The sequence below is a fragment of the Oncorhynchus masou genome, chromosome 16 (genome assembly GCF_036934945.1).
Source record: "Oncorhynchus masou masou isolate Uvic2021 chromosome 16, UVic_Omas_1.1, whole genome shotgun sequence".
Taxonomy (NCBI): Eukaryota; Metazoa; Chordata; class Actinopteri; order Salmoniformes; family Salmonidae; genus Oncorhynchus; species Oncorhynchus masou.
This window is the reverse complement of record NC_088227.1, coordinates 35,345,024-35,369,883: the sequence shown is the minus strand read 5'-3', so window position 1 is coordinate 35,369,883 and position 24,860 is coordinate 35,345,024. Positions and strand designations below refer to the sequence as shown.

Here is a 24,860-nt window from a genome sequence, read left to right as displayed (position 1 = left end):
TCTATTTCAGGGGGCCAGAATTCTGCAACATTTTCAAATCAGGAGGCCAGGGCGGGAGGAGGGAGAGGCAGAGTCTGTTTGATGACCCAGATAAAGGATATTTTCACTGTTGAGCAGCCAGTCGATGGGTTAGTAAGCACATCGGTGCTCAGAGCTGGGAATGGCGCAGTCTACGCATTGTGGATTCTCCGAATTAATTTCATTTCGGCCATATAAACAACGCTGGTATGAACTCATGAGCTATGTTGGCTAACTTTGTCAAGTGATATGTGTGTCGGGACAGTGACAAGGCAACGTGATGACGTTAGTATGATAAAAGGGTGTGAAAAGTGGTTATTGAGTCTAGAATGATGAAAAGGGTGAATCTAGGCCTTGTGAGCCTGGAAGGCTTTAGGCTTATATCTTTATGGTGAAACCAGACAGGTCTAGACTAGCAGGACAAGCGTCACACACTGGCTTACCCTCCAGATAAAGTTTAAAGGGATACTGCAAGATTCTGGTAATTAAGCTGTTTTTCTACTTAACCAAAACATATGCTACTATACCTGTTCACTTCCAGTCATTGCGCAAACGCTATTTAGCATTGGCTCACGAAACATCAAACTTCCAGAAAAATTGTAACCACCAGGGACTGTATCCAAAAAGCATCTCAAAAAAGGTCCTGGGAAGCCTGTTAAAACCTGTTTTAAGACAAAAAACCTCCCAGTTCTGAATAGGTTTTTTGATGATGTTAAGACACTGCTCAGACAAACTCTGAAGTAAGAGTAAAATCAACTCAAAAGTTTCTCAGCTGGTAACCATGACAGTTTGAGGTACCCTAAAGGAAATACACCCATAGACTTTTTCCAGATTTTGTTCTGTTACAAAGTGGGATTAAAATGTATTTCTTAGGGCCACATAAGTGGCGCAGAAGTTTCAGGCACTGCATCGCAGTGAGGCGTGACCACAGACCCGGGTTTGATCCCGGGCTGTGTTACAGCCGGCCATGACCGGGACACCCATGAGGCGGTGCACAATTGGCCCAGCATTGTCCGGGTTAAGGGAGGGTTTGGCCTGCTGGGCTTTCCTTGTCTCAACGCGCTCTAGCAACTCCTTGTGGCAGGACGGGCACCTGTAAGCTGACTTCGGTCTCCAGCTGGACGCGTTTCCTCCAACACATTGGTGCGGCTGGCTTCCGGGTTAAGCAAGCAGTGTGTTAAGAAGCATGGCTCTCAACCTTCACCTCTCCCGAATCATAGGGGAGCTGCAGCGTTGGGACAAGACTAACTACCAATTGGATATCACAAAATTGGGGAGAAAATGGGGTAAAAGTACACACAAAAAAAAACATTTCTTGTCAACGATCTACACAAAATACTCTGTCAGAGCAGAAGAAAAATTATAACATTTGTAAAAAAGATAAACCATAATCTTGATTAGATAAGTATTCAACCCATTGAGTCAATACATGTTAATATCCCCTTTGGCAGAGATGACAGCTGTGAGTCCTTCTGGGTAACTTTTTAAGAGCTTTCCACACCTGGATGTGAAACATTTGCTGATTATTCTAGTTCAAAATTCTTCAAGCTCGGTCAAATTGGTGGTTGATCTTGGCGAGACAACCATTTTCAGATTTTCAAACAAATTTAAGTGGAAACTGTAACTCGGCTACTCAGAAACATTCACCGTCTTCTTGGTAAACAACTTTAGTATAGATTTGGACTTATGTTTTAGGTTATTGTCCTACTAAAAGGTGAATACATCTCCCAGTGTCTGGTGGAAAGCAGACAACCAGGTTTTCCTCTAGGAGTATGCCTGCTCTTAGCACCAGTCAAGTTTTATTTTGTTTCATTAAAAAAACTCCCCAGTCCTGATTACAAGCATACCCATAACATGATGCAGCCACCACTACGCTTGAAAATATGGAGAGTAGTACTCAGTAATGTGCTTTATTGGATATGCCACAAACATAACACTTTGTATTCAGGACAAAAAGTGAATTGCTTTGCCACATTTTTTGCAGTTTTACTTTAGTGCCTTGCTGCAAACAGTGTGCATGTTTTGGAATATTTTTTATTCTGAACAAGCTTCATTTTCACTGTCAATTAGGGTCATATTGTGGAGTAACTACAATGTTGTTGATCAGTCCTCAATTTTTTCCTATCACTGCCATTAAACTAACTGTTTTAAAGTCCTATTGGCCTCAAGGTAAAAATCTTTGAGCCCGAATCCCTGAGTTTCCTCATCGGCAACCGAGTCAGGAAGAAAGCATTTGTATTTGTGACTGGGTGTATTGATACACCATCCAACGTGTAATTAATAACTTCACCATGCTCAAGAGATATTCAATATCTTTTTTTTTGATAATCTACCAATAGGTGCCCTTCTTTGCGAGGCATTGGAAAACCTCCCTGGTCTTTCTGGTTGAATCAGTGTTTGAAATTCACTGCTTGACTGAGGGACCTTACATATAATAGTATGTGTGGGGTACAGACAGGAGGTAGTCATGGAAAACACTTTTTTTGCACACAGAGTTGATGCAACTTCTTAAGCACATTTGTACTCTTGCCATAACAGAAGGGTTGAATACATATTGACTCAAGATATTTCTGCTTTTCAGTGTTATTTAATTTGTAAAAATAATTCTACTTTGACATTATGGGTTATTGTGTGTAAGCCAGTGACAAAAACAATCTCAATTCAATAAATGTTTAATTCAGGCTGTAGCACAAAGGAATGTGGATCAATTCAAGGGGTGTGAACACTTTCTGAAGGCACTGAAGTGATGACGTTCATTGACCAAGTCATAGAATTATGGGGAATAACCAATCGCGATGAGGCATCGGCAGCTGTGAACTCAAGAGCACGTGTCAGGCAACACGTGAATGTAACTGTACATCAAACGTCACAATGGTAAAACATTTTGATATCATTTTTGCCTGACAACCACTTTTCCCACTCTTACCTCTTTCTTAATATGTAGGCATGCATGACCTTTTTTAATCAATTCTGACCGGCATACTGCACTGAATCATACAGTATTTGGTATTGTATCAGGATCCCCATTAGTTGTTGCAAAAGCAGCAGCTACTTTTCCTGGGGTCCACACAAAACATGACATAATACAGAACATCAATAGACAAGAACAGCTCAAGGACAAAACTACTTATATATATTTTTTAAAGGCACACGTAGCCCACATGTCAATGCATACACACAAACTAGGTCAAATAGGGGAGAGTCGTTGTGCCGTGAGGTGTTGCTTTATCTGTTTTTTGAAACCAGGTTTGCTGTTTATTTGAGCAATATGAGATGGCTCCATGCAATAAGGGCTCTATATAATACTGTACGCTTTCAATTTGTTCTGAATTTGGGGACGGTGAAAATACCTCTGGTGGGGTAAGCGTGTGTGTTAGAGCTGTGTTTAAGTTGACTATGCAAACAAGTTTCTTATAAAAAGAAGTGATGCAGTCAGTCTCTCCTCAACTCTTAGCCAAGAGAGACTGGCATGTATAGTATTTATATCAGCCCTGTGATTACAATGAAGAGCAAGACGTGCCGCTTCTGGGCCAGTTGCATTAATTAGGTCTAGACAGGACAATAATCAAGATAAGACAAAACTATAGCCTGAAGAACTTGCTTGTTGGAGTGTGGCGTCCAAAAAGCAGAGCATCTCTTTATTATGGACAGACCTCTCCTCATCTTTACAACCATTGAATCTATTACCAGATTCAGCTGAGGTCTAGAACTTAACCTGTCTTGGACTGGGGTTCTAGGGGAACACCCCCCCCCCCCCCCACTAGCGGAACCCCACCCTGAAAGTCCAGGGAGCCAAAATCAAAACAACAAAAATCTCATAATTCAAATTAAAATTCTTCAAGCATACAAGTATTCACAACCATTTTAAATATATAATTCTCGTTAATCCAGCCACAGTGTCTGATTTCAAACATGATTTACAGCGAAAGCACCACAAACGATTATGTTAGGTCACCACCAAGCCACAGAAAAACATCAGAATTTACATTGGCACGTTACGTTCAGTAGTTCTAAAACGTGGTGATTTTGCAGAGAGCCACTACAATTTACAGAAAAACTAATAATAAACATTGATAAAGATATGACTTATACATGGAACTTTAGATAAACTTCTCCTTAAAGGGTGATGTGTTTTTATTTTTTTTCTTAAATTTAAAGATACCGAAACCATACAGTTACTGTGGCCCACTAACTGTGATGCATACCTAACCCTGGGACCACTGTACCGTTGTCACCCTAATATCCACTAGGGGGAGCCAGAGTAGTTTACCAAACAAGATGAGCCTTGTGTAGTGTGTATCCACTAGGGGGAGCCAGAGTAGTTTACCAAACAAGATGAGCCTTGTTTAGTGTATATCCACTAGGGGGAGCCAGAGTAGTTTACCAAACAAGATGAGCCTTGTGTAGTGTGTATCCACTAGGGGGAGCCAGAGTAGTTTACCAAACAAGATGAGCCTTGTGTAGTGTGTATCCACTAGGGGGAGCCAGAGTAGTTTACCAAACAAGATGAGCGTTGTGTAGTGTATATCCACTAGGGGGAACCAGAGTAGTTTACCAAACAAGATGAGCCTTGTGTAGTGTGTATCCACTAGGGGGAGCCAGAGTAGTTTACCAAACAAGATGAGCGTTGTGTAGTGTATATCCACTAGGGGGAACCAGAGTAGTTTACCAAACAAGATGAGCCTTGTGTAGTGTGTATCCACTAGGGGGAGCCAGAGTAGTTTACCAAACAAGATGAGCCTTGTGTAGTGTATATCCACTAGGGGGAACCAGAGTAGTTTACCAAACAAGATGAGCCTTGTGTAGTGTGTATCCACTAGGGGGAACCAGAGTAGTTTACCAAACAAGATGAGCCTTGTGTAGTGTTTATCTACTAGGGGGAACCAGAGTAGTTTACCAAACAAGATGAGCCTTGTGTAGTGTATATCCACTAGGGGGAACCAGAGTAGTTTACCAAACAAGATGAGCCTTGTGTAGTGTTTATCTACTAGGGGGAACCAGAGTAGTTTACCAAACAAGATGAGCCTTGTGTAGTGTATATCCACTAGGGGGAACCAGAGTAGTTTACCAAACAAGATGAGCCTTGTTTAGTCTATTTCCACTAGGGGGAGCCAGAGTAGTTTACCAAACAAGATGAGCCTTGTTTAGTGTATATCCACTAGGGGGAGCCAGAGTAGTTTACCAAACAAGATGAGCCTTGTGTAGTGTGTATCCACTAGGGGGAGCCAGAGTAGTTTACCAAACAAGATGAGCCTTGTTTAGTGTATATCCACTAGGGGAGCCAGAGTAGTTTACCAAACAAGATGAGCCTTGTGTAGTGTGTATCCACTAGGGGGAGCCAGAGTAGTTTACCAAACAAGATGAGCCTTGTTTAGTGTATATCCACTAGGGGGAGCCAGAGTAGTTTACCAAACAAGATGAGCCTTGTGTAGTGTGTATCCACTAGGGGGAGCCAGAGTAGTTTACCAAACAAGATGAGCCTTGTTTAGTGTATATCCACTAGGGGGAACCAGAGTAGTTTACCAAACAAGATGAGCCTTGTGTAGTGTATATCCACTAGGGGGAGCCAGAGTAGTTTACCAAACAAGATGAGCCTTGTTTAGTGTATATCCACTAGGGGGAGCCAGAGTAGTTTACCAAACAAGATGAGCCTTGTTTAGTGTATTTCCACTAGGGGGAACCAGAGTAGTTTACCAAACAAGATGAGCCTTGTTTAGTCTATTTCCACTAGGGGGAGCCAGAGTAGTTTACCAAACAAGATGAGCCTTGTTTAGTGTATATCCACTAGGGGGAACCAGAGTAGTTTACCAAACAAGATGAGCCTTGTTTAGTCTATTTCCACTAGGGGGAGCCAGAGTAGTTTACCAAACAAGATGAGCCTTGTTTAGTGTATATCCACTAGGGGGAGCCAGAGTAGTTTACCAAACAAGATGAGCCTTGTTTAGTGTATATCCACTAGGGGGAGCCAGAGTAGTTTACCAAACAAGATGAGCCTTGTTTAGTGTATTTCCACTAGGGGGAACCAGAGTAGTTTACCAAACAAGATGAGCCTTGTTTAGTCTATTTCCACTAGGGGGAACCAGAGTAGTTTACCAAACAAGATGAGCCTTGTTTAGTATATATCCACTAGGGAGAACCAGAGTAGTTTACCAAACAAGATGAGCCTTGTTTAGTGTATATCCACTAGGGGGAGCCAGAGTAGTTTACCAAACAAGATGAGCCTTGTGTAGTGTATATCCACTAGGGGGAGCCAGAGTAGCCACTTCTGCAGACTAGTCCAATGACTGGTGCAGACTTCGTCAGGGCTAGGAGTTTTTTAGGCTCATCAACAAATGAACCTTTTCTGTTGCCAAGGTAAACACGTACTCCATCACACTTCGTCTTTTATGAAGATATATGTCAGTGTGAACTCTCCAATCTGATTTCCATTCTGTGATGGTAGCCAGATCAGGATGTTGTGGGTTTAGCGTTCAGGCCTATTGGATAAGACCGAGCCACCAACATCTGCAGGTGTAGCAGTGAAGATACTACACTGTGACCTTGTTGCCTTGTCAGAGACTGGAACCAGCATTGATTAGTTTGTGTTTTATGCCTTTTTTTATTTTGGTCTGCCAGAGTAGGCTATTTTCATTCTTCACTGATGCATTAGGGCTGTTGTCTGAGGAGTAATTCCCAACATTTTATTTTAGGTGTCCTCCCGTTCACCACTGCCCTTTACGCTGAATCAGTCTCTTATCTGCACTAGGATTTATCAGCTGATAGCAAACCTAAACCTTTTTTGTTGCTGTTTACCCCAACACAGAGAAGCCTAGTCGGTATTGTGATTCTGCAGCCTCTTTTTTTTGAGCTGTTCAGGAGGAAGACCTGGTAAGTGATGTAGCCTGTGATGTGAAAGCTAGTGAGGAGGAGAAAGCCCTCGTTCCAAATAAGGATGTAGAGTCGAGGAAGGAGATGCTGTTGGTAGAATCTTACCTTGTCAGCAGTTTTGATACAGTACGCCCAGTGCTGCTTTTCAGATAATTTACTGATCTCAGGCCTGTAGAGGGAAATGAAAAACTAGGCTGTGTGTTGTAATGCAGTAAATTATGCACTATATAGGACTTTTAAATTAACTTTAAACATCTCACTCACACAAAAGCACACATTTGAATTCTTGACAATGTTATTTATCCTAGTGACATCCTCAGTGAGTGTATTGTTCTGGTTTGATGCCTATTTGGACTATGATGTGAAGGCTAAACTTTCCGTGAGTTTATTAATCTGATAGACTAAGAATGCCAGCTAAAGGCCTTCCCACGCTGTAAATTAGATTGTCTTTTACAATTATTACGTCACACTCTGCGATGTTGCCAAATTGCAATCTCTGGCCAGATGGTACATTTTGCTTCCGTTCTGTCATCACATTCTGCGATTGGCTTGCGAGGCTATGTCAACCAATGTAGGCTACGTCAACTGCAGAGGTGTATTTAATCTGCGTATGTGCCAGCGCCAGCAGCTGAGACTGCAATATCCTACAGTATGTGCAGGCCTTTAGGGACCTTATATATTCTCATTTTGACATAGTTTTTCTGTATGTGTTTTAGGTTTTGACATTTGGAGGCCTTTCGCTCTTCGGCAGACCCACTCGGACCCAGATAATGGGCACAACCTGGGCGGCCGACCGATGATGACACTCTGCTGCACTGTGACCAGCCATGCTCTCGTCCAAGGCATTTCCCAGAAGGGGCTCCCCTCTCCGACACTGTGCTTACATAGGTCAGGAATACAACTACATCATACAAAAGGTATGATGGCATGGACTTGTCTGAACTATGGCACACCTGCAGGATAAAGGTGAGGTCCCCCGACATCTGATACCAAAAGCAAAACCAAGATCAAGTAGATCTACATTTTATAAGGAAAAAACAAGTCGATGAACAACTGATGGTTTAGCGTCCACACTTTCACCATGTTGACGAGGTTGCACCATGGCTGCTGATTCCTGTAGACTAGTACTCTCTCCGGTGCGGCACTGAGCCCAGTGACCCTAACCAATGATGCAGCGTAACGGTGGCGGGGTGGGTGCTGGTGGCCAGCCGTGGGTGCTGCGGCGTGTGCGCCTCACCTGGCTCAGCTTCATGCTCTTCTTCATCCTTGTCTTCTTCCCGCTCATTGCCCACTACTACCTCACCACCATCGACGAGGCAGGCGGCCCCGACAAGCGCATCTTCGGCCCTCGGCCCGGCGGTGAGCTGTGCGAAGCCAAGCACGTGCAGGACCTGTGCCGCATCCGCGAGTCGGTCAGCGAGGAGCTGCTTCAGCTGGAGGCTAAGCGGCAGGAGCTGAACGGGGAGATCGTCCGACTCAACCTGCGTATCGAAGCGTGCAAGCGTAGCATCGACAGTGCCAAGCAGGACCTGCTGCAGTTGAAGAACGTTATCAGCCAGACGGAGCACTCATACAAGGAGCTGATGGCCCAGAACCAGCCCAAGCTCTCGCTTCCCGTGAGGTTATTACCTGACAAGGACGACCCAGGACTACCCCCGCCCAAGTCTGCCCACGTCTGCCGCCTGCGCTCCTGCTTCGACTACGCCCGCTGCCCGTTGACCTCGGGCTTCCCTGTGTACGTCTACGACACGGCCTCCTACCCCTGGGGCGAGTCCCTGGACCCGCTGGTCAGGCAAGCCTTCGCCACCTCGGTGAAGAGCAGCATCTACGTGACGGACAACCCCAGCATCGCCTGTCTGTATGTGGTGCTGGTGGGGGAGCTGCAGGAGTCTTCTTCCTCCCCCCTCCCGGCCCCCTCAGCGCTGGAGAAGCAGCTGAAGGCTTTGCCGTACTGGAGGTCTGACGGACACAACCATCTCCTGGTTCACCTTTCCAGGAAGTCCATGACACAGAACTTCCTGTACAATGTGAGCACGGGCCGGGCGGCAGTGGCCCAGTCCACCTTTCTTGAGCAGCAGTACCGCGAGGGCTTTGACCTGGTGGTGTCCCCACTGGTCCACGCCCTCTCTGAGCCCAACTTCCTGGAGGTGCCGCCCCAGGTGCCGGTCAAGAGGAAGTACCTGTTTACCTTCCAGGGCGAGAGGGTGGAGTCTCTGAGGAGCAGCCTGCAGGAGGGGCCGCCTCAGTCCTTTGAGGAGGAGATGGAGGGAGACCCGCCAGCCGACTACGACGATCGCATCATCGGAACGCTTAAGGCAGTGCAGGACAGCCGCCTGGACCGGGTGCTGGTGGAGTTCACCTGTAAGAGCCCGCAGCCCAGCCTGCCCACAGAGTGGGCCCTGTGTGGGGAGAGGGAGGAGCGGCTAGAGGTCCTTAAGGCCTCCACCTTTGCCTTGGTCATCTCCCCCGGAGACGGTCAACTGATGGCCTCAGCAGGCAACGGCATGAGGCTGTTTGAGGCCCTGGAGGTGGGGGCCATCCCTGTGGTACTGGGGGACCATGCCAGGCTGCCCTACCATCAGCTGGTCCACTGGAGCGAGGCGGCCATTATGGTGCCCAAGCCCCGCATCACCGAGCTGCACTTCCTGCTACGCAGCCTATCAGACAATGACCTGCTGGCCATGCGGCGGCAGGGCCGCTTCCTGTGGGAAACCTACTTCTCTACCTCAGAGAACGTCCTGGGCACAATTCTGGCTAGCGTCCGGACCCGCATCCAGGTGCCCCCCGCGCCCATCCACGAGGAACCTGCCCAGGAGATTCCCCACAAGGCGGGCAAGATGGCGGGCACAGACGCTAACATGGGCGACAATGGCGACCTGGACCTGGGTCCCGTGGAGACGGAGCCACCCTACGCCTCACCACGCTTCCTTCGGAACTTCACCTACACAGCATCCGACACCTACCAGACCTGGAACCGCGCCCCGGGGCCTTTCCACCTCTTCCCTCACACGCCGCTGGACCCGGTGCTGCCCTCGGAGGCCAAGTTCCTGGGTTCGGGCACGGGCTTCCGCCCCATTGGCAGTGGCACGGGTGGCTCGGGGAAGGAGTTTCAGGCAGCGCTGGGTGGGAACGTGCCCCGGGAGCAGTTCACCGTGGTCATGCTGACCTATGAGAGGGAGGAGGTTCTGATGAACTCCCTGGAGAGGCTCAACGGGCTGCCTTACCTCAACAAGGTGGTGGTGGTGTGGAACTCCCCCAAGCCTCCTTCAGACGACCTACTGTGGCCAGACATCGGCCTGCCCATCGTGGTGAGTACCTTCCACCGTCACTGAATACCAAAAATACCCCTGCTGCTTAGTGCTCTCACTGCTCAGAATGAACAGTATTATTGAATGGGAGAGAATACTCTGAAATGCAAAAAGTGTAACCTCAACCTGTGATGTGGTGCAGCAGTTTGAGGCTGTGTGTCTGAGAGAGAGTGCGCTCTAGTACATCAGGCTAGCTCCTGAAGCTGATTTGATCTGCTCTCCCTGCTTCACTTTGAAGCTTTTCCCTACAGGTCTGCTGGCCAGCCAGTCAAAATACACCCACTTATATAAAAGGAAATAGAACATGTTTAGTCCACAGAAAAGGTCTGGCTTTTATAGTAGATGAGAAGTTAAACAGAATATTCAAGAACCCCAAATGACACAGCCTGTGGGTGAGATTCCCTCTCTGCAGGGGGTTGTGATGGGAGGATAGTTGAATGATCTTGAATTAATAGCCTAATTGGTTGACACATTTTAAAATCCTCTGAAATATTTATTGCTAATTGACATACCTTGTTTTTAAAGAGCGGTTAGTCTAAGAATGTAGTTGAGAAAGGGGGGCTGAGTGGTTTGGCCCATGGTGTACTACCCTGTGCTCTCGGCCTACTTTAATGAAATTCCACATTAGGACTCAAAGGATGCACAACACACTGTTTTGGCTCTGTACTGGAAGTCCTCTATTTTGACAATGTGACTGCTGGCATGCACACATTATTGGGATTGTATTACAAATGAACTAATTAACAAAATACTAAAAGATGTTTTTTCAGTGAAGATTCCTGTGGACTTCCAGTCTTTGCGGTAACAAGTTAGCGATGGCTCCAGAAAATACCTTCAACTTCCTTCAAACTGCACACAGAGATATAAAAATGGTATCCATGAGTTCATCCATGAGTTAATTTGACTCTGGGGAAGTAGACGAAAGAGCATTGCCGAGATGTTGCACTATTCCCTCTAACATGTCTCCTGTCCTGCAGGTGGTGCGCACGGAGAAGAACAGCCTCAACAACCGGTTCCTGCCCTGGGACGTCGTGGAGACGGAAGCCATCTTGTCCATCGACGATGACGCCCACCTCCGCCACGACGAGATCATGTTCGGGTTCAGGTCAGTGTGGGGGGGGTCTGTGTCGGGACCAGTCATTAGAGACAAAGTTCTTTGGAAAAAGAAAGTGCCATATGTTTTGTGTCTCATAGATTTATAAAGATACATTTTTCTTTGGAACCCAGCAGACAGATTATCTGTCTACAGATAATGACAAATGTGTGAATTGACACCTGTTCCAAAATATGTTTTAAAACTCTAACATTCAGAGAGCTAATATCAATACCATGCATGTCAGTCTCTCTTGGCTAAATGTAGAGGAGAGACTGACTGCATCACTTCTTGTTTTTTATAAGAAACATTGTTAAATTCAAAATGTTTGCATAATCAACTTACATACAGCACTGACTTACACACTTATCCCACCAGACATGCCACCAGGGGTCTTTTCACAGTCCCAAAATCCAGAACAAAAAAAAGAAACCTTCAGTATTATATAGAGCCATGATTACGTGGAACTCCTTTCCATCAAAGATATTGTGTGTATGTACTGATATGTAGGTTGTGTGGGACGTTTTACATGTATGTAGTTCAGTCCTTGAGCTGTTCTTGTCTATGAATGTTCTGTATTATTTCATGCTTTGTGTGGACCCCAGGAAGAGTAGCTGCTGCAACAGCTCGTACGGATCCTAATAACATACCAAATACCAAACCACACTGACATTGAAAAGCATTTGAAGCACAGAATATACCACACAAAACAAACACATCTCACTGACCCTGACAGATCAACAAGAGAAAAATGGACCATGTTGAATTTTCAAGAACCACTCGAGCTAGACTTGCCTCACCATGAATATATACAGTGCATTCGGAAAGTATTCAGACCATTTACTCAGTACTTTGTTGAAGCACCTTTATAGTGATTACAGCCTCAAGTCTTGGGTATGGCGCTACAAGCTTGGCACACCTGTACTGGGGGAGTTTCTCTCATTCTTTTCTGTAGATCCTCTCAAGCTCTGTCACGTTGGATGGGGAGTGTCGCTGCACAGCTATTTTCAGGTCTCTCCAGAAATGTTTGGTCGGGTTCAACGGGTGCAAGTCCTGGCTCTGGCTGGGCCACTCAAGGACATTCAGAGACTTGTCCTGAAGCCACCCCTGCGTTGTCTTGGCTGTGTGCTTAGGGTCGTTGTCCTGTTGGAAGGTGAACCTTCGTCCCAGTCTGAGGTCCTGAGTGCTCTGGAGCAAGTTTTTAATCAAGGATCTCTCTCTACTTTGGTGCATTCATCTTTCCCTCGATCCTGACAAGTCTCCCAGTTCTTGCCGCTGAAAAATATCCCCACAGCATGATGCTGCCACCACCGTGCTTCACCGTAGGGATGGTGCCAGGTTTCCGCCAGACGTTTCCTTGATCAGACCAGCGAATCTTGTTTCTCATGATCTGAGAGTCCTTTCGGTGCCTTTTGTCAAACTCCAAGTGGGCTGTCATGTGCCTTTTACTGAGGAGTGGCTTCCGCGTGTCCACTCTAACGTAAAGGCCTGATTGGTGGAGTGCTGCAGAGATGGTTGTCCTTCTGGAAGGTTCTCCCATCTCCACAGAGGACCTCTGGAGCTCTGACAGAGTGACCATCAGGTTCTTGGTCACCTCCCTGACCAAGGTCCTTCTCCCCTGATTACTCAGTTTGGCCGGGCGGCCAGCTCCAGGAAGAGTCTTGGTGGTTCCAAACTTCTTCCATTTAAGAACAACGGAGGCCACTGTGTTCTTGTGGACCTTCAATGCTGCAGACATATTTTGGTACCCTTCCCCAGATCTGTGCCTCGACACAATCCTGTCTCGGAGCTCTATAGACAATTCCTTCGACCTCATGGCTTGTTTTTTGCTCTGACATGCATTGTCAACTACGGGACCTTATATTGACACGTACGCCTTTCCAAATCTTGTCTAATCATTAGAATTTACCACAGGTGGACTCCAATCAGGTTGTAGAAACATCTCAAGGATGATCAATGGAAACAGGATGCACCTGAGTGGAGTATTTAATAATTTTTAGAATAAGGCTGTAATTAAACAAAAAAATACTTTACGAATGCACTGTAATACCATATATAAAGCTACGTTCTTGGATAAAAATAAATAACAAAATGGCCGTGCTAGGGAAATGTAACCCATCCCAAATCCATAGACGGCGCTCTACATGCAATGACTGAACATGTTTTTACAAAATCTTAACCATATTTTGAAGCTATGCATTGTTTACATTCTTGCTGTTTTTAAACAATGGAGAAATAAAACCTCAGCCTATATTTTGGGTTATGGTAAAGACATGGTTATACTATGCACCTCAGGCATTTATAAGTTACATTCTTCAAGGCTCAATGGGTACATATCAAGGATTTAATTTACTATTGAACAGCTTTAAATCCCAGGCTGTAGCTTTAAGTACCGTTTAAAGCCTAAGTGGGGACTTGTGATTATGTGAACAGCACTCTGTGCATCATCTAAAGGTTAGCCACTGCAGCATGTCCGGGCAGGGAAAATACTGCACTGTATGAATGGTGTCATTTGTCATGAATTATCCTGAACTCTCCTGGAATGTTTCCCCTTACCTAGAACTCTACTGGAATGTTTCTCCTCACCTAGAACTCTACTGGAATGTTTCTCCTCACCTAGAACTCTCCTGGAATGTTTCTCCTCACCTAGAACTCTCCTGGAATGTTTCTCCTCACCTAGAACTCTACTGGAATGTTTCTCCTCACCTAGAACTCTCCTGGAATGTTTCTCCTCACCTAGAACTCTACTGGAATGTTTCTCCTCACCTAGAACTCTCCTGGAATGTTTCCCCTGACCTTGAACTCTCCTGGACTGTTTCCCCTCACCTTGAACTCTCCTGGACTGTTTCCCCTCACCTTGAACTCTCCTGGACTGTTTCCCCTCACCTTGAACTCTCCTGGACTGTTTCCCCTCATCTAGAACTCTCCTGGACTGTTTCTCCTCACCTCAAACTCTCCTGGAATGTTTCTCCTCACCTAGAACTCTCCTGGAATGTTTCACCTCACCTAGAACTCTCCTGGAATGTTTCGCCTCACCTTGAACTCTCCTGGAATGTTTCCCCTCTCCTGGAATGTTTCCCCTCTCCTGGAATGTTTCTCCTCTCCTGGAATGTTTCTCCTCTCCTGGAATGTTTCTCCTCATCTAGAACTCTCCTGGAATGTTTCCCGTCACCTTGATCTCTCCTGGAATGTTCCCCTCACCTTGATCTCTCCTGGAATGTTTCTCCTCACCTTGATCTCTCCTGGAATGTTCCCCTCACCTTGATCTCTCCTGGAATGTTTCCCCTCACCTTGATCTCTCCTGGAATGTTCCCCTCACCTTGATCTCTCCTGGAATGTTTCTCCTCACCTAGAACTCTCCTGGAATGTTTATCTTCTCCTGGAATGTTCCCCTCACCTTGATCTCTCCTGGAATGTTTCCCCTCACCTAGAACTCTCCTGGAATGTTTACCCTCTCCTGGAATGTTCCCCTCACCTTGATCTCTCCTGGAATGTTTATCTTCTCCTGGAATGTTCCCCTCACCTTGAACTCTCCTGGAATGTTTCCTGTCACCTAGAACTCTCCTGGACTGTTTCCCCTCACCTAGAACTCTCCTGGAATGTTTACCCTCTCCTGGAATGTTCCCCTCACCTTGATCTCTCCTGGAATGTTTCTCCTCACCTTGAACTCTCCTGGAATGTTTCCCCTCACCTAGAACTCACCTAGAACTCTCCCGGACTGTTACCCCATCATCTAGAACTCTCCTGGACTGTTTCCCCTCATCTAGAACTCTCCTGGACTGTTTCCCCTCACCTAGAACTCTCCCGGACTGTTACCCCTCATCTAGAACTCTCCTGGAATGTTTCCCCTCACCTAGAACTCTCCCGGACTGTTACCCCTCATCTAGAACTCTCCTGGAATGTTTCCCCTCACCTAGAACTCTCCCGGACTGTTACCCCATCATCTAGAACTCTCCTGGAATGTTTCTCCTCACTTAGAACAACCGCTCCACTGGGAATTTATAAAGCATGCATGCTAGATCGCCAAGGAAAAGGTCTGATGTTTGATAGGAGTATATACTTGACGTGTGTGCACTTATGGAGAATTCCTCTGTTCACCAGAAGTAGAAATGTAGGTAACTCCCGAAGAGGTGTGTGTGCATGCAGAGAGGACACCCCCTCAGAGATGTGGGTGGGTGCAGTGTGTGGGAGAGAAACGAATGCACAACACATACCTCTATGCAACTCTTCTCCTTGTAGATTGCTGTCTTTGCTGATGAGCTGTAGAGACCTTGTCAGCTAAATAATTTTCATTATAGGCCTTCATGTACAGTACAATATGTATATATTGTGGTCACATTTTGATGGAATTCTCCATTCATTCCCCCCTGTATAATGCTGACTTTTCCTCTACATAATTGAATAAAACTGTATAAGTCTGGTTGGTATCAGAGTATGGTTAGTAACTGTATAACAGCTTGGTTTGTATCAGAGTATGGTTAGTAACTGTATAACAGTCTGGTTTGTATCAGAGTATGGTTAGTAACTGTATAACAGCATGGTTTGTATCAGAGTATGGTTAGTAACTGTATAACAGTCTGGTTTGTATCAGAGTATGGTCAGTAATTGTGTTTCTCTATGTGTCGTTGGGTTTATCAGAGTGTGGAGGGAGGCCAGGGACCGCATCGTGGGCTTCCCTGGGAGGTTCCATGCCTGGGACGTCAACCACCAGTCATGGCTCTATAACTCTAACTACTCCTGTGAACTGTCCATGGTACTGACGGGCGCCGCCTTCTTTCACAAGGTACAGTCCCTCTCCCTCTCCCATCATTCAACCCTGTGACCCCTGACCTCTATGCGACATAATTCTGCTGCCAAATCGGCTGTCTTACTCATCCCAATGTTTCAAATGTTATGTGCCCTAATGAACATGACTCTGGTTGATCCTCTGCTGCAGTACTATGCGTACCTGTACTCGTACGTGATGCCCCAGGCCATCCGCGACATGGTGGATGAGTACATCAACTGTGAGGACATCGCCATGAACTTCCTGGTGTCGCATATCACCCGCAAGCCCCCTATCAAGGTCAGTGGGCCACGCATGCACACACACACACACCGAACGTACACGTTTTGAACACACACAGGTACTCTCAAAAACACACACACACCCCGGGCCCTGCTGATTTATTTTTCCGCTCACTTGGACCGACCATTACTCAACCTGACATGTTCGTTATACTGTTGTGAATTATAGATCAGAACACAGCGAGATTGAATTGTTGCCCTAAGCTTGTGTTTCCCTCTAAATTTATTTGCAAGACATTTCTGACTAGTATTTACAGATTTATGGCCAGTGGACTAATTTATACCAACCAAGCCGAGTGGAAGTTGTGAGACCCTCAGTTTTAGCCCCTTTGATATACAAAGCCTTGATTCTGAGGTATTTCTTCGAATTAGTTTGGGAATTTAAGGACATGCTTTGATGGAGTGTGTAACTTGACAGGAATTAGGCTGGTGAATAGTGCAGGTAGTGGAAGTAAACTTCTGTAACTAAGTGACTTGAATTTTTCTGGAAAATCAGCCTTAAGAGATGCAGTACGCCTCCATCTTGTGTGTCGTGGACAATTACATTTGTCATTTTGCAGACACTCTTATCCAGAGGGCCTTTCAATTAGATCTGAAGTGCCTCTCTTCAGGGCACAGTGGCAGATTTTTCACCTCGTCGACCCAGGGATTCTAATCAACGACCTTTCAGTTACTGGCCCAATAGCTTTCTGTGCTAGTATTCATTGACACACACTGAGTGTACAAAACATTAACAACACCTGCTCTTTCCATGACACAGACTGGCCAGGTGAATCCAGATGAAAGCTGTGATCCCTTATTGATGTCACCGGTTAAATCCACTTCCATCAGTGTAGATGAAGGGGAGGAGACAGGTTAAAGAAGGATGTTTAAGCATGGGGACAATTGAGACATGGATTGTGTATGTGTGCCATTCAGTTCCTTTGAACTGGGTATGGTAGTAGGTGCCAGGCGCACCTTTTTTTTGTCAACAACTGCAACGCTGCTGGGTTTTCAGGCTCAACAGTTTCCCGTGTGTATCAAGAATGACCCACCACTATAGGATATCCAGACAACTTGACACAACTGTGGGAAGCATTGGAGTCAACATGGGCCACCATCCCTGTGGAACACTTTTGAGACCTTGTAGAGTCCATGCCCCACTGAATTGAGGCTGTTCTGAGGGCAAGGGGAGGTGCAATGCAATGCTTGGTATACTCCGTGTACGACCATATGTTACGACTGCATGTTCACGGTATCAACAAAGCAATAGAAGTGGTTGTTACATTGTAATTAGATATGTATACACACTCACACCCTGTCTCACACACTCACACCCTGTCTCACACACTCACACCCTGTCTCACACACCCACACCCTGTCTCACACACCCACACCCTGTCTCACACACCCACACCCTGTCTCACACACCCACACCCTGTCTCACACACCCACACCCTGTCTCACACACCCACACCCTGTCTCACAAACTCCCACCCTGTCTCACACACTCACACCCTGTCTCACACACTCCCACCCTGTCTCACACACGCACACCCTGTCTCACACACGCACACCCTGTCTCACATGTCTCACACTCCCACTCTCTCCCCATCTCAGGTGACGTCTCGTTGGACCTTCCGCTGCCCTGGCTGCCCGCAGGCCCTGTCGCATGACGACTCTCACTTCCACGAGCGCCACAAGTGCATCAACTTCTTTGTCAAGGTGTACGGCTACATGCCCTTACTCTACACGCAGTTCCGCGTGGACTCTGTGCTCTTCAAGACGCGCCTGCCCCACGACAAGACTAAGTGCTTCAAGTTCATCTAGCCCAGGGCTAGGCCCAGCTAAGAACGCTGGGCAGAACGGAGCTAGAGACTGAGGAACTCGGGCAGGACGGAAGAGAGAGCAGACAGGACTGGTTCTGAGAAAGAGGGAGGTTTTGTGATGAGGGCTTAAACCCAGGAATGGTTCTAGGATGAATGAGACAGACCACACCTTCACTGGAAGCTGAGAAGAACCTCTGCCAATCAAGAAGCCTTTTCATTTTTTTTTAACGTAATTGTATTCTTCATCATGTCGTTCATGTGTGTTGCATCATCAACTACTACAGATTTCATTTAGCTTGTTATGGGCCTGCAGAGAGAAAGAGGAGAGGACACTGGCAACACTGCCTGTCCAAGGACAGTGACTTAACCTGACTCTGCAAGACAAACTCAAACTGGCATTGTAAACGGACTGGTTTTAAACTGACACAGGGAGAGAATGAGACAGTGGACTGCCACGTGGGCCAGCCCTGAGCTCCTGAATTACTAGCTAGACAACAGACTGGTTTTAAACTGACACAGGGGGAGAATGAGACAGTGGACTGCCACGTGGGCCAGCCCTGAGCTCCTGAATTACTAGCTAGACAACGGACTGGTTTTAAACTGACACAGGGAGAGAATGAGACAGTGGACTGCCACGTGGGCCAGCCCTGAGCTCCTGAATTACTAGCTAGACAACAGACTGGTTTTAAACTGACACAGGGAGAGAATGAGACAGTGGACTGCCACGTGGGCCAGCCCTGAGCTCCTGAATTACTAGCTAGACAACAGACTGGTTTTAAACTGACACAGGGAGAGAATGAGACAGTGGACTGCCACGTGGGCCAGCCCTGAGCTCCTGAATTACTAGCTAGACAACGGACTGGTTTTAAACTGACACAGGGAGAGAATGAGACAGTGGACTGCCACGTGGGCCAGCCCTGAGCTCCTGAATTACTAGCTAGACAACAGACTGGTTTTAAACTGACACAGGGAGAGAATGAGACAGTGGACTGCCACGTGGGCCAGCCCTGAGCTCCTGAATTACTAGCTAGACAACGGACTGGTTTTAAACTGACACAGGGAGAGAATGAGACAGTGGACTGTCACGTGGGCCAGCCCTGAGCTCCTGAATTACTAGCTAGACAACGGACTGGTTTTAAACTGACACAGGGAGAGAATGAGACAGTGGACTGCCACGTGGGCCAGCCCTAAGCTCCTGAATTACTAGCTAGACAACGGACTGGTTTTAAACTGACACAGGGAGAGAATGAGACAGTGGACTGCCACGTGGGCCAGCCCTGAGCTCCTGAATTACTAGCTAGACAACAGACTGGTTTTAAACTGACACAGGGAGAGAATGAGACAGTGGACTGCCACGTGGGCCAGCCCTGAGCTCCTGAATTACTAGCTAGACAACAGACTGGTTTTAAACTGACACAGGGAGAGAATGAGACAGTGGACTGCCACGTGGGCCAGCCCTGAGCTCCTGAATTACTAGCTAGACAACGGACTGGTTTTAAACTGACACAGGGAGAGAATGAGACAGTGGACTGCCACGTGGGCCAGCCCTGAGCTCCTGAATTACTAGCTAGACAACAGACTGGTTTTAAACTGACACAGGGAGAGAATGAGACAGTGGACTGCCACGTGGGCCAGCCCTGAGCTCCTGAATTACTAGCTAGACAACGGACTGGTTTTAAACTGACACAGGGAGAGAATGAGACAGTGGACTGCCACGTGGGCCAGCCCTGAGCTCCTGAATTACTAGCTAGACAACGGACTGGTTTTAAACTGACACAGGGAGAGAATGAGACAGTGGACTGTCACGTGGGCCAGCCCTGAGCTCCTGAATTACTAGCTAGACAACGGACTGGTTTTAAACTGACACAGGGAGAGAATGAGACAGTGGACTGCCACGTGGGCCAGCCCTGAGCTCCTGAATTACTAGCTAGACAACGGACTGGTTTTAAACTGACACAGGGAGAGAATGAGACAGTGGACTGCCACGTGGGCCAGCCCTGAGCTCCTGAATTGATAGCTAGACATTTCACCCTTTGAGAGAGAAACCGAGGCATACCATTTGTCATTGCACAAATTGTTTTGTTTTTTGTTGTTTATTTTATATTTGTAAACTAATTTTACATGTATTTACTCTACTCTTGTATATGAAACCGTGAGAGAAGCACTGAAGGTCGCAGAAGTATTCTATTCAATGATCTTACTTTTTTGACATGGTGTTTAATAGTGTAAATCTCCATGTGGGATGGTCAGTCGGCACCAGAACCTCTTGTTATTAGCTGACCCATAGAATCACTAGAACGGGTAAAGGCCCTCAGACCATGTCAATTTCACAGTAGATTATATTTCTATGGGCAGACCTAAACTAAGCTAGAAAGTGGTCTTTGTCATTCTGTCTTTAAATTACCTCAGATGGAGACTACAGGACCATTATGACACAAGTTCTACAAGTTTACCAGAAAAATCTGTAAAATATTCATAGGAAACTGTATTAGTTGGAATCCCATTACCTAACACATTCATTAAGCCTACAGCAGACTACATTGGTGTAAAGTCAGACCTTGGCTTTTTTCTGACTTTTTGGATGTTTAGTGATATTGGTCTACCAATGGTTATTGTTAAATGTCTGAGTAGTCCTAATTAAGTGTTCAGTAATGGAGTAGGGTGACGTTGCACCTAGATGCCGATCTTGGGTCAGTTTTTAACTTCTCCCACTAATGGTTTATGTTAGGATTGGGGAGGGGAAGCTGATTCCAGATCTGGACCTAGGGGAAACTTCCCGCAGGAGCATCAATTGTACAAGGAATGGAAAAATAAGCTTATTTCGACTCTGAAGATGTTTTGGTGTTTCTGTCTCTCATCATCATGGTCCAATCATGTCAAAGGTTACAGTTTCATTCAGTTTGAAACTTCAAAAGGAGCTTCTTCTCTGTACAGCGTCTCCATGTCGCTCCCTCAAGTTTAATGTCATAACGATTTAATGCTCAATGAATGTTTTTTTTTGCCAAATAGGTACGATGTTATATGCTGAAAAACAGCACAATGTTTTGTAAAGTGCACAATGTAGTCTGGTACCCCCCCCGTTAGACGGTACTCTTCCACCTTGGCCATTCCCCCCAAAAATAGGTCCCCCGGCTATGAAAATGGCAGCACCTGCCCTTGTACTATGCAGCCCTTATTACTTAATGTACTTTGACCTTTTCTGGCTTCATTCCATTCATTTGACTGGATGATATAAACTAACAATGCATCCTTTATTTTGAGATGATTCAGGAGAGATGACAATACTGTTGATCAGGAAATAGGATCGGTCTTACTCTGGGAGGCTACTTTTCTAGAACTCAACATTATCGCCCCACATATACTTTCTGTATATTTATTTAATTGAATATATTAAATGGATCTTCTAAGGCTTGCTTCTAAAGGGGGTTGTGAATAGAAATGACTGCAATAAAATGGAATGTGATCTTGGCCATTAGCTCTCAGACAACGGAACCTGCTCCCCTGACTGACCCGGCATCAGTGGGCCCCATTACAACACTAACGAAAACCAAATCAAGTGTTATATGTGACATGCTTTGTAAAGAACTGGTGTAGTCTAACAGTGAAATGCTTACTTACCCTTCCCAACAATGTAGAGAGAACAATAGAACGATAATAACACAAGGAATAAATCCACAATGAGTAAAGATAACTTGGCTTTATACACGGGGCACCAGTACGGAGTTGATGTGCAGGGGAATGAGGTAATTGAGGTAGATATGTACATATAGGTAGGGGTTAAGTGACTTGGCAATAGGATAGATAATAAGCACTAGCAGCAGCGTATGTGATGAGTCAAGAGTTGATGCAAAAGGGGGTCAGTGCAGATAGTTTGGGTAGCTATTTGGTTCACTATTTAGCAATCTTAAGGTTTGGGGATAGAAGCTGTTCAGGGTTCTATTGGTTTTAGACTTGGTGCATAGGTACCGCTTGTCTATGACTTGGGTGGCTGGAGTCGGACAATTTTTTAGGGCCTTCCTCTGACACCACCTGTTATTGAGGTCTGGGATGGCAGGAAGTTCAGCCCCAGTGATGTACTGGGCCTCACGCACTGTAGCGCCTTGCGGTTGGAGGCTAAGCAGTTGCCATATCAAAAGATGATGCAGCCAGTCAAGATGGTGCAGCTGTAGAACTTGATGAGTATCTGGGGGCCCATGCTGAATCTTTTCATCCTCCTGAGGGGGAAGAGGTGTTGTCATGCCTTCTTCACAACTGTGTTGGTGTGTTTGGACCATGATAATTCCTTAGTGATGTGGTTGCCGAGGAACGAGACGCTCTCAACCCGCTCCACTACAGCCGAGTGCTACGGGGCGATAGTGATTTAGACGGGTTACCTTGGCATTCTTGGACACAGGGTCTATGGTGGTCTGCTTGAAACATGTAGGTATTACAGACTGGGTCCTGGAGAAGTTGAAAATGTCTGAAGACACTTGCCAGCTGATCAGAGCTCTTTGTACCCGTCCTGTGAACCCATCTGCCCCCGCGGTGGACAGTCGTCCGGAACAGCTGGTGCTCTTGTGCATTCCTCTAGGCGAGCATTTCGCTCGTCTGGTAGACTTCCGTCACTAGGCAGCTCATGACTGGGTTTCCCTTTGTAATCCTTGATCGTTTGCGAGCTCTGCCACATCCGAGTGTCAGAACCGGTGTAGGAGGATTCGTTTTTAGTCCTGTATTGAGGCTTTGCCTGGTTGACGGCTCGTCAGAGGTCGTAGTGGGATTTAGTGTCCCTGCTCCTTGAAAGAGGTAGCTCGATGTGGCATTGACTGCACGTCGTAAAACTTGCCCTAAAATGCAGACCTGGGATCAGCTCAAGCCTGCACCAATTTTAACCGGATCCTTTCAGGTGAAAAGCAAAACTGATCTGAGATCAGGACTTTGAGACAACAACTGTCTGGGTATGTGCTCAGTTATACCGGTTTTATTACTCTGGGTCAATCCATTTGCAATAAGGTGCAGACTTCTGACATTTCCTGCGGCAGGGAGGGGTCTGGTCAGGTGACGTCTCACACAGTGCTTTGAAAGTCCCACCTCCATCCTTCCCCTTTCAGTTTTCTTCGGGGGCCAGTGGCACAGGAGGTTTTGCCGTGGCAACAAGCAAGGAAAGAGGGCCAGGAAACACTCGTTCCTTTAGCCAGGTGTTTAAGTGTTCTGAAACGGGGCTCCTGTGACTGTCCCTCACCCAATCCCAGGTCTCGTTCATTAAACACTTATTGGATTTAGTCCAATAAGAAAGGCTTGTTTTAATTTACAACACTAAAGCTGTGTGCTTGTGTTCGCTAATGAATATGGCCCTGGACTAGCACCTGCAACTACTACTGCCAGCCCTGTTCTGTACCAGACTGACCAATGATGACAGGGTAAAACAAACCATTGAAGGCCAAACATTAAAGTTGGTTAAAAACATGGCTCTGACTCGTGTCGTTCTTTCGTCGTCCAGCTCCCTGTCTCCTCCTTTACCGCAGAAATAGAACAGTAGACCTACATTCCTGACATGCAACGCTTCAGTCTCTCGTCCCACATGTTATTAGCCACTTCATGAGCTTGTTCAGCTTAGTCGATGATACTGCAAGATAGACTATGGGATTTAGTCAGCCAACTGGGTCTCAAACTAGACTGGAGCAATGTGTCACCGATCTCACCATGGGAGAATCTCAATTGCATACTCCTCGCCTCCTCAAAACCCATTGGAGGAGAAGGTCACAGGGGAGCGAGCTCTGGTTTTCTCATCCATTCGGGTTTTGAGGAGGCGAGGACGTGAGGAGTATGCAATTGAGATTGTCACAGTGACTCCATTCCACAGGACTTTGTGTTGTTTGGCTGTTTGCTGCAGGACACCTGGCCCAATGGGAGCGGGGTGTTGGGCAACATGCCTGGACTAAACACTGAGCCTCTGACATCACAGAGAGAGAAGGAGAGAGAACACAGCCCCGCACCCCGCTGCTCCAGCCAGGAGTGAGGAGGAGGTTCTTGTTACAGTAAAACATGGGTGCTACTACGAGTGTTCACCTCTTCCAACATGTGTCCAGTCCTGCTTCAGAGTCAGCAGGACACCTGTCATGATACTGCTGTGTGGAATGCTGCTTGTCATACAGTAGGTCTATTCCTCACCAGGGATTCTCTACATAGAAATAGAATAACTAGATTATATTTCCATGGAAGAACATAGTGTGGAGATGTCGTGACATTCATGCAGGGTGACACAATAGCTCTAATTTGTGACACATTAAAGGTGCTGGGTTGGCCACCAACCGGTCGATCTCCAAGGCATTCCTCGTCGATCAACTATCAACTATTTCTGTAAAAAAACAACGAGAAAGCCTTCTATGCATTTCACGCTGTTGGCGGTATGTGCACTTGGTTCTGCTGCCCTAGTACCGGTAAGGTCAATTGTTCCCAGAGAGCCAATCAAGTGCCCCTATAGGCACACCGCTGGCCAAACAGATAGCTCAGACCATGGTGTCTGCACAGTGTTCTCGAGCCATAGACTTTAAAAAGAAGTCTCGTTGCACAGCAAAGAGACCCAAAGAAAACAGTGAAGAGCTGCTGTTTTTACATGTAAGTTTATGTTCTAGTTCTTATTCAACAATGTGACCACTTCAACAACTTTACAAGCCACCAGCACTGCGGCTGCAATGAATGAGTTTAGCAAAGTGTTTCGAT

At 46.4% G+C, this 24,860-nt stretch overlaps 1 protein-coding gene across 1 annotated transcript in view; it reads left to right on the top strand.

Annotated features, from left to right (window-relative positions):
- The window catches only part of LOC135557903 (exostosin-like 3), a 49,973-nt gene extending 26,368 nt beyond the window's left edge, over window positions 1–23,605 (top strand). Inside the window, exons 2-6 of the mRNA XM_064991596.1 lie at window positions 7,602–10,193; window positions 11,171–11,298; window positions 15,925–16,069; window positions 16,223–16,351; window positions 17,953–23,605. Of these exons, the coding sequence (XP_064847668.1) occupies window positions 8,052–10,193; window positions 11,171–11,298; window positions 15,925–16,069; window positions 16,223–16,351; window positions 17,953–18,162 (2,754 nt within the window). The 5' untranslated portion in view covers window positions 7,602–8,051 and the 3' untranslated portion in view covers window positions 18,163–23,605. The remainder of the gene's footprint in view (window positions 1–7,601; window positions 10,194–11,170; window positions 11,299–15,924; window positions 16,070–16,222; window positions 16,352–17,952) is intronic.
- The last annotated feature ends 1,255 nt before the right edge of the window (window positions 23,606–24,860 follow it).